The sequence below is a fragment of the Benincasa hispida genome, chromosome 1 (assembly GCF_027475165.1).
Source record: "Benincasa hispida cultivar pf3 chromosome 1, pf3_genome.v1.1, whole genome shotgun sequence".
NCBI classification, from domain to species: Eukaryota; Viridiplantae; Streptophyta; class Magnoliopsida; order Cucurbitales; family Cucurbitaceae; genus Benincasa; species Benincasa hispida.
Window position 1 is genome coordinate 28,467,551 of NC_143478.1, and position 10,391 is coordinate 28,477,941.

The 10,391-nt window shown below is 36.8% G+C and overlaps 1 protein-coding gene across 7 annotated transcripts; it reads right to left on the bottom strand.

Moving 5' to 3' along the window:
- Positions 1 to 210: 210 nt before the first annotated feature.
- LOC120072155 (pentatricopeptide (PPR) repeat-containing protein) lies at positions 211 to 9,696 on the bottom strand. 7 transcript variants are annotated; one of them, XM_039024572.2, is made up of 5 exons: positions 6,611 to 9,696; positions 6,444 to 6,534; positions 5,443 to 5,612; positions 5,269 to 5,344; positions 211 to 399 (listed from the first exon to the last, which is right to left on the bottom strand). In XM_039024572.2, exon 1 carries the CDS (start codon positions 9,285 to 9,287, stop codon positions 6,777 to 6,779), a length of 2,511 nt encoding a protein of 836 aa, XP_038880500.1. In that variant the 5' UTR covers positions 9,288 to 9,696; the 3' UTR covers positions 211 to 399; positions 5,269 to 5,344; positions 5,443 to 5,612; positions 6,444 to 6,534; positions 6,611 to 6,776. The 7 variants fall into 7 exon arrangements, with proteins under 7 accessions (XP_038880500.1, XP_038880503.1, XP_090173032.1 ...); XM_039024575.2 differs by lacking the exon at positions 5,269 to 5,344 and having other exon boundaries at positions 5,418 to 5,612; XM_090316906.1 differs by lacking the exon at positions 5,269 to 5,344 and having other exon boundaries at positions 5,418 to 5,612; positions 6,468 to 6,534; positions 6,611 to 9,690.
- Between the last annotated feature and the right edge of the window lie 695 nt (positions 9,697 to 10,391).

Consider the following 10,391-nt stretch of genomic DNA (forward strand, 5'->3'; position numbering starts at 1 on the left):
CAAAGTACCACCCAAAAGAAGATAGAATAATATCCAAAAAAAATTGCAGCAAACGAACAATGAAAAAACAGATGAGTTGAAGATTCAGTCCGTTGATGACACATGTAGCACCAAGATGGGAGGTACTATCACACCCCGCCCCGAGCCCGCACTCCTGAGCCCGAGGAGAGGAATGATATTTACTCATGCTACTTTTTATTAACTTGCAAGTTTTCCTTTAGAACCTTATTTATTACAGCAGCGGAAAAATATTCTTACATGCTTTATTTAGAAAGCTAATTTACAAATTCAAATTGCATTTACATAATTGACACTACCCCGATTACTAATCTCATCTAGTACTATTTCTAAACTTGTGGCAGACCTTGACCAACTTCGCAACCTGGACTCATCTGCTACCTGCGAGAGAAACACATAAAACAAACCATGAGCTTTACAAAGCTCAGTGAGTGATATTACAAATACAAGTCTTATACAGATCACAAGTATTATCACGAGGTTCCAATGCAAACCTCCACCAAACCATGAAGTTTGTCACAAACCTATCTACACACACGGTAGATAGTTAACATTCATATCTAAAAATATCAACCTATGTGCACATAATTCTCCCTTTCATGTAAGCTTAGAAGCTAGGCCCGTCGGCCCTCTAACCATCCCATTCAAGATTTTTCCAGCCCACAGACTCAGGAACTAGACTCCTTGGTCCCCTGACCATCCTGTTAGGATTTCTTTTAGGCTCAGGCTCTAGGTCCACAGACCCCCTAACCATTCCAACGTCATACTCATTTCATAATATAAACTCCAGCATATCAATTCAAAATATGCTTAAAAAAGAAAAAGAAGAAACCACTCACAGTGACTTGCTGAGATCTTTCTTCCCAGTTCACCCGGTTTCCCTTATTCTTTCGCTGGACCCTATTTCAGATTTAACTTCAGGCTTAGATTACTCACTCTTTTGGGCCTTATCTTAAGACAATTCCTTCTTCAAAAATGTGTGAAAATGTCTTAACTATGTTACCTTAAAGTTTCACCTTGAAATTCCTTGGTGAAAGTTCCGAGTCTCAAGTTTACTCCCCCTGGCCCGACTGTTTCCTCAATTGTGAGCACCTCTCGGTTTTCCTTGAATTTGACAGCCTTAGAATTAGAATTTCATTAAGGCAGCCCTCACAATGAAACTACATTTAATTTAGAAACTTTTAGTCTAAAAATCACCTGATTTGCACAAGTAGTTTGGAAAAACTTCCTGCTTGAAGTTAGCCTATGCGTTTGTCCATACACCTGGCTTTCTTCGGCACCTCTGCTTGTTCCTCCGCCCATTCAATGCCTTCCTTCCCTCTATGAATATCTCGTATCTTTAATGATCTGCGGGTTGAAGTGAGGCGCCCTGCCCCTTTTATAAGCGTCTAACCCTTCTCCTTTGCCCGACACCTCTTCCATTGATCCTATCCAGGTGTTTTCCTCATCTTCTGCCAACGCCCAGCACCTTCCACCTCCTCTTTGATGTGTCTTTTCCTCACACTATCAACGCAATCTTACATCATCGCAAACCTAGGTGTCTTCTCCTTTCTTTAGCCAACACATAGCCTTTACAATTGTATGTCTCTTGTGCACCCACCTCATTTACTTAAGGCCTAAGACTTCTTCCTAACAAGCCACATGTCTGGATGACGACCTTGAATGCGTCCATCCTCCCTCATATGCGTTCATCCAACTTCATATGCGGTCATCTAACCACAAATTCGCCCATCCAATTGCCGCAACATTCTTATGTCTGGACACCACCAATTAGCGCATGCATCCATCCTATCTTTGCATCCATGTGGTGTCCTTTAAATCTCCACATAACGCCCTTTAAGTCATTGCCGTCTAGCACCTTTCCCTGTACGGGACATACTTTCCTTGGTTGTGCCATTTTCAATTAACGCAACCTTACCTTGTGCATTCCATTAACGTAACTTGGTCATATATGCTAGATGCTCGCAAAGCTCATCCCTGACCGCATGCCCTCTACCGCATGGCTTACCTTTGCCTTATGCGCTCAACTAGGATTATGACCACCCTCTTCTACCGCATACTATTTGCTCAAGCCTTGTCCTATGCGTCCACATGCCTTGGATGTCCTCGGCACATAGCACATCACCAACGCATAACAACCTTTGGGTCAAACTTGGTTCTCAACTTAACACCCCATAGCATAGCTCACCATCGCCTAGGTTCTTGCTAACGCATCCCTTATGACCAACGCAACCAACCTCATAACCCTTATTACCGCAAGCCTTAGCAACGCAAGCACAATTCACCATGCGTCCATCATAGCTTCTTTCATCGCCTAGCTCACCCTTTAGCAAGGTCGCCGCATCCATCGCATAGCATCGCCGCATCCATTGTGTAACATCGCCGCATCCATTGCGTAACATCGCCGCATACCCTCGCGTAGCATCACCACATACCCTCGCGTAGCATCGCCGTATCCATCGTCTAGCATCGCCGCATACATGATCAATCGCCGCATACACGATCAATGCGTGCGCATACCATCGCCGCATACACGATCAATGCGTGTGTATCTCCCGTGCCTTGAGCCTATGTCCGCACAACTTGAGGGTACCACAAGCTCTGCTAACCTCTCAAACATAGGCTACCGCATGCTTATCCCCGTATAGCCTTTCCTCTCGGCCATACGTCAACCTCTTTTGCCCCAAATAACCTCTCAAACATTTATGGCCAACACATTTGTCTAATATATTTTTTTTCCCTAGCCTCCAACGCATAGTCCTGTTTTGATTCATACTTAACCAAATTTTCACCAGTTAAAGCTTATTTCCAAAGCTACTTAGTAAATTCTATTTAAACACTTAGATTTTTCCTACTCTTTAACTTGGGATCTAACTCATACTTAGTTAATCCCTTTTATTTCCTGTATAAAAAAGGAATATGGAATTCTAGGTTTCACAGGTACACATACTTGGAAGACGATGCTACAAATAGGGGTGAAAACGGTTCAATTCGGTTTGATGGTCAAAACGAACCGAACCAATTCTTTTAAAATGTGAAACAGAACCGAATCGATTTATTGGTTCAAATCAAACCGAACCAAACCACATATATGCGGTTCGGTTCGATTTCAAAATCGGTTTTGGCATTTTTAAAAAATCCATGTTATATTTTTTTAATTAAAAAAAACAGTTTGGTTCGATATTATTCTTTAAATTAAAAGTAGTTCGATTTTAAATTCGGTTTTACTCTTTTTTTAAATATAAATAAATATATATATATATATATATATATATATATATATATATATATATATATATTAGTTAAAAATGGTTCGGTTCGGTTTCAAATTCGGTTTTCGAAAGTGAAACTAAACCGAACCAAATTAATTCGGTTTCAAAAAATTTTCAAATCGGATCGAACCACATTTTTCGATTCCACTGAGTTTTCAGTTCGGTTCAGTTCGGTTTTTGTGGTTTGAATGACCACCCTTAGCTACAAATGGTCAGAAGTATTGATGGCACCCAAGCAAAGTTCCCAAAAAAAAATTTAATTCGCTTAGCATAGCTATCTTTCTAAATCATCTAGTAAAGATCCGAGGAAGCCAAAGTCCCAATATCCATCAAGTCAACCATAAGGGATTTAACAGAAAATACCTGAGAAGGATGCAGATGCCAAATCTAGGAATCAGGGGAAGAGCGTAACTTGAAAAACGACAAATACGACAAAGTAGTCCATTCCGCAATTTCCAACTCAGTAAGATTACGGCGAAGATTAAGATCTCAAGCATGAGAGGATGAGTTCCACAAGATAGCCACAAAAGCCTCTGACTATTGAGCAAGGCGATAAAGTCGCAGAAACATAGCTGATAGGATACCACAGCTAAGCCAGTCATGCCAGAAAGAAGTAGAAGAACCATCACCAAGCCTACGACAAATATAAAAAGCCACCAGACTAATATTTTGGCAAATAAACCTTCAAGGTGCCTTAAAAGAGGCACAAGCTAGTTTATGTGTACCCTGACTAATATCTTGGAACAACCCCGTTTGACCCTACAACACTTGGGTGTCAAAGGAAACTTATAATATATATCCAAGGTAGGTGATCACTATGGATTGAACCCATGACCTCTTAATTCTTTAATGAGGTGATGTTCTTTTATGGTAGGCCAACTCATGGTGGTTCATCCACACTAGTATCTATATCTAAAGACAAAGCTCACAAGCTAGAAACCTTCACAACAATCGACCAAGTTGGTGTATAACGTGAGAAAATAGGGTGGAAACCACATATTTCTTTTTCCTCCATTGCAAATTTGCACACTCCATTTGGTTTCTTCTTTTCAGTTCCTTTGGATGGAAGTTCTACTTTTCCCAGCTCCTCAATGCCTTTCTTTTTTCCTTCTTGTTTTGGACTCTATAGGATCTCACCTGAAAAGCTCCAACTTTGTGGTACCTTTGGCCGGAAAAGACATTGTTCACTAATTACTCTCACTCCTCCCTATGAGTTTTCCTTCTGTAAGCTTCCTTTGGAAAGAGTGGGCTTTATGCCCGCACTGTCCTTGATGTAAGAAGGTAAGCTACATTGTTAACATTTCGACGTAGAGGACTACTAAAAGGAAACATTATAGGGGTGGTGTTTGATGCGCCAGGTTAATTATTATAATCAGTAGTTATTATAATTTGTAGGTTATAATAATCTATAAGTTATAGTAGTTTGTGTCTGGAATGCAAAATATTTTAGTCTATGTTATATTAATCTGTGTTTGGGGTGCAAACTATTTTCATATAAATAAGAAATAGTAGATACCATAACAAAAAGGGAAAGAGTGAGATGGGATAGGTTATAATAGCTTACTCCAACCACTTAAATTGGGGGCCTAAACACCATTAGGTTCCTTAAAATCTAAAGGCGAACCTAAGGATTGTGGAGGCAACTTTTTTTTATCATTGGAACATTTATGTTTGAGTGGCCAGTAGAGCAAAACGTTGAAATTTATAAATACTGTATTTTTTTCTCTTTTTAAGTTTGGGTTATGTCAATTCAATTATGTTTATGTTGGCATGTATACTGTTGCAATAACATTAATCCAACACCTTGCTCATTGATATATCCAGTATTTATTGTTATTTATGATTCCACACTAAGAAAAAAACTAAATATGTGCTATGTGAACAACCTATCGTCTTCCTTTTCCTATGTGAAGGAGAGAAAATCGTCGATCTAAATTTTTCAAGAAAATCTGAAATGAAGAGAGTGCAAGAGATAAACTTGGTGAGCTGAAGATTTGGAGCACAGCTTTGGAGAACAAATCCAATTCTCCAATTCTGGCAAGCACGACCCCAACCTAAGGGTCAAGAAAAATAATCAGATTAAAATATTAAGAAAATAAATTCTTCAAGAAAATCAATAATTATAACCTTAGTAGAAAAGAAGTCTCCGTACAATATTTAAATGGCGTGTGGTTCAATGTTGCCAACTGCTGTCTTGACGAACACAACCACCATGATAGATGCTATCAAAATATCCGAATGGCTCCACAAAAAATGTACACGAATGAACAATCGAATACTTGAAAGGAAAAAAGTTGCAAATTAGTTGCAGATTAGTTCCACCTGAAAAGGAAGAGATCACCAAACTTTACAAAGCCTTACATCAATTTAGAAGCCTAATGTAAGAGGGAATATGACTCGCGTAAAATGATTTAAGAGCATGTTTGGATTGATTTTCTAAGTGCTTAAAATCACTTTTATTGTAAGTGGAAACACTTTTGAAAGTCGATCCAAATAGGTTTTAAATAATTAAGGAGCAATTGAACAATAGTAGAAGTAGGTCCAACATTTCAAAGCAAAACAGCCTTTATTCAATTTCATTTCATGACACTTTCCAAGCTCATATATTTTAGATTTAACTTCATATTTTCATGTCTCGAGGCCTCTCAATCATATATATTGACAATCACATAAGTTGCCATTTCTTTATCTATTATCTAAATCCAAGCTCTCACCATGCTCATAATTCATAAGTAATCAACTTGACTTCAAGACTTCAATATTTACAGTCAAGACATCACTGAGTGCTTGAAAGATGCTCCTCGAGTAAATGTTATGTACTCTGTTGCAGCCACAACATTTTTTTTTTTGGAAAAAAAACATTTCATTGATAAACGAAATAAAGGGAAAACCCCATCACCTATAGATGATTACAAGTTTACAACATAGATCTCCAATTGGAGATTAGAAAGGAATTTGAGAAATAACCAGTGTTTTAAGAATGATGATGTTGGCTTAAAGGCATCATTAATCAATCTAAGAATTGATTTTAAAGAAAAAGGTAAATGAGAATTGGGAAATGACTCATCGAACAGCAAGGAACGTCCTTTTAATGTAGAATTAATATGAATCCATCAGTAACCAAAGCATATAAAATTAGACATATGGCCTTACCCAAGCATACAGGCTAGGCCTTACCCAAGCATACAGGCTACAGCAAGCAACACATCACCGTCACAGCAAGAAGTCTATACAGCTCATTTGTCTGAATCACAGAAAAAATAAACGATAAGGTTAATGAGTCAGTACAAAATCAAAGCTAAGAAGAGGATCCTGCTTACCAAGTGACCCGACAGCTGCATCGTCACATTTAAAACATGAGGAAGAAATGATCATGACAAAATAGTTGTGGCCATGAACCATGGAAAGGTAATCCCACTGTAGAAACATTTTTCAGCACAGTGATAGCATATGTGTTCATAGGTTTCTTCATATCACGTGTTTCACCTACATAGTCATAGATGCAGAAGGCTCGTTACTCAAATTCAAGACATTCAGTCCTTTGACATACATCTCAGACAAAATAAGTTGGGCTTCTTGAAACCTCCCCTCTCTCTTAAGACCATCAATGAGTTGATTGCAAACGGAGGAATTTAACAAAAACTTGTTTTTGAACATCTCTTTATACCATGCATGTGCCTCGCTATAATCACCAAGTTCACAAAGTCCCTTAACTACGATATTGTAAGTGTCAGCCTTAGGGGTCAACCCCCTAGCCTTCATATCCTCAACAAGTTTCCGTACTTCTGTAACCTTACCATCTCTCAAGCATCCTAAAATCAAGCTGTTATAAGTCATCTTGTCTCGTTGGACTCCTTCATCTATCATCTTTTTGTACAAAACAAATGCCTTTTGAACATCTCTGTTTTCTATATAGCAAAAAATCAGTGCATTATAGATACCTCTATCTGGAGCAAGATCCATGTGCAACATTTCACTGAACAGTTTCTCTACAGTATCTAAACCAGCCTTGCTACATCCAGATATTAAAAGATGATATGTTATTAATGTAGGATTGATGCCTTGCTTTTTCATAGTTTCATATAACTCGAGACCTTTTTGGGGGTTCCCAGAACTACAATAACCAGTAATAAGGGAGTTGTATGTGATCAAATCAGGTGTAAAACCACTGTTTGTAATTTGGTTGACTAGCTTTTCTGCTTCAATCATCCTCCCTAACTTGCACAGTCCATTGATGAGTGAATTGTATGTTGCAAGTGTTGGAGTGATGTCCCTATCAATCATTTCATCAAAAATCTTGAAAGCACCTTGCATCTTCCCTGATGTGCAATTATAATCAATCAGCATATTATAAATTTGAGCGTTTGGAAAAACTCCTTTACCATCCATATCAGCAAAAACTACTTCAGCTTCAACAAATCTACCAACCTTGCAGAGACAATTAATGAGAGTTCCATAGCTTACTACATTTGGCTTTATCCCTTTACTTTCCATTTCTTCGAGAACTTGGAAACATCTATCAAAAAGACACACCCGTCCATAACCATCAAGAAGGATGTTAAAGGTTTCAATGCTAGGGCAAATTTCCTTCCCTATCATCTTCCTCAACCATTCCTCTGCCTTGTCCAACTCTTTTATTTCACAAAATTTATTGATCAACGAATTAAAAGTGATGCAACTGGGTGTTAAGCCTTGATTTTCCATCCTTTGGATAGTTGATATAGCACCATCAATATTTCCTTTTCGGCAGTACCCATCCACTAGTACATTAAAAATCATTTCATCTGGAACCAATCCATTCATCATTAGTTTCGTCAGAATCTCTTCTGCTTTTTCCACCTTCCCATCTTTACATAACCCATTCAACAAAATACAAGTAGTATATTTATTCATTTTCACCCCTTTTTTCATTGCTTCTTCATATTGAACAATTGAGGCTTCACCACCACCAGACCTCAAATACCCATCAAAAAGTATGCTATAGGTAAATCCATCTGGTGCAAACCCATAAGTTTCCATCTCATGCAATAGCTTTTTGGCTTCCTCCATCTGCTTTGCCTGACAGAGCCCACTAAGCAAAGAATTATATGTCACAAGATTAGGCCCCAAATTTTCATGCTTCATCCTCTCCTTCAAACTAAAAGCTTTATCCAGTTTTCCCGCCTTACAGTATCCATTGATAATTGTATTATAAGTAACCAAATTTGGGGACACGTTGTTGATCATTTCATCAAATATCTTCTGTGCATCAATTATCTTCTTCTCTTTGCAAAAGCCAGAAATTATCACATTGTAAACAAACACAGTAGGGTTAATCCCTATCTTCTTCATGCAACAGACCAAATCACATGCCTTATTCATCTCCCCTAGTTTTATTGCCGCCTCAACCGCCTTACCATACATGAAACTATCTGGTTGAAAACCAGATTCAACAAGTTCAGAAAAGAAGTCAAGCGTTTTTTTAAACTCTTTTGAAGACATTAATAGTTTAAATAAAATATTGAGGGTAGCCACAGCAGGAACAACACCATTTTTCTTCATTGAGGTGTATAATCTTATGGCATCATCAGTCATATTGAGATCCAAAAGTGCCGTAAACAACATATTTGAAAAGACATGCTTCAAGGATGGAGAATGGACAGAAAAAACTTCAATAAGATCACAAGGTGATGAGAAAGGAGATTTGGAGAGAATTACTGACTTAATGAGCCTCTTGGCAGCACCCGTGCGCTCCTGTTGAAGTAAAATCCGAAACTTTTGGACTAATTCATGACACAAAGGTTCTGAAGGGTTAGAATGTTGTTTCTTGGTGGTGCTCAATGTTACTTCCTGATGACTAAGAACCTGTTCAATTTGATTGGGTTTGTTCTGGTTCTGGGTAGAAGTAGAATCAGAGCAAAATGGGATCGAGGTGGGAATAAATGAAAAATGGTATGTTCTGAATCGTCTAGTGATAGGAATTCTAGTTAAGTAATATCCATGACTTCCCATTTTCATCTCAAACTGAAACAGTTGGTTTAAAAATTTTGCAAAGGCGATAATACATATTTTGCAAATGGAAGCCAAAGCTTTTGAAACATAAACATACTTACATCTCTGCAATCACCCAACTAATTTTTCTGCCAGAAAAGAAGAAGAATGAATATGTGAAAACTCAAAAGCAAATGAATAAATATTGTAGATTTGGCATGGATGAAGAAAGAAATCAAAGACGGAGAAGAGTTGGGATGGGTGTGGCTGCCCTGCCGCAGGGAGTGAGGAAGAGAAGAAAAGATCTACTTGCGAGTGGGTGACGATGTGCGGCTTCGAGGCTGCTACAAAGATGGAGGATTGGAGAACCAGAGAGGGTTGGAGAATGAACGAAAGTGACAGACCCTTTAGGTGTATTTTTATTAATTATTTTAATAGTTGTTTTCTTCTGAATATCCAAAATAAATTCAAGATTAAAATATCATTATTTTAAAAAAAAAAAAATACATAAAAATAACCATCTTCAGGTCTAATATTTCAAAAACATCTTTAAATTTGAACTTTTTCAAGAAAGGATTTTAATATTATTTTTTAACAAATTTATCCTTTTTATTTTTTTTATTTTTAATTTTTATATATATTTCTCTATTTTCAAAACTTTTTTAACGAGGAGAGAAACAACATTTTATTTATGAAAATACATTTAATGAATTTTTTTTATTTTTATTGATTTCACGTTTTATTTTTCTATGAATCCATGCTTATTTAAAATATATCTCATAACATTTGGTTAGAAATTTAAAAATATTATAATCAATATATGAAATATATCACATTATATAAATTCAATGCTTGACATAAATCACCATATATTGCATTTATTATGGAGAGAGAAAATTCATTTATTATGATTTTTTTTCCTTTTTCAATTCTAGAGATAAAATGCATTTGATATATTTTTTCCATTTTTATTTGGAGAGAGAAAATGACATTTAATATGATTTTATTTTCCATTTAGTTTTTCATATTGATTTTTGTTGTTATGTGAAATATTTCATTATTTGTTCATTTTGTACATGTAATATATTTCGTTGTTTATTTGTACATATCAATTTATTAAGTTTTTTTTTA

Excerpts from the sequence above, each read along its gene's own strand:
- LOC120072155 (XM_039024572.2), bottom strand. The coding sequence starts at position 9,287 with ATGAAAATGGGAAGTCATGGATATTACTTAACTAGAATTCCTATCACT.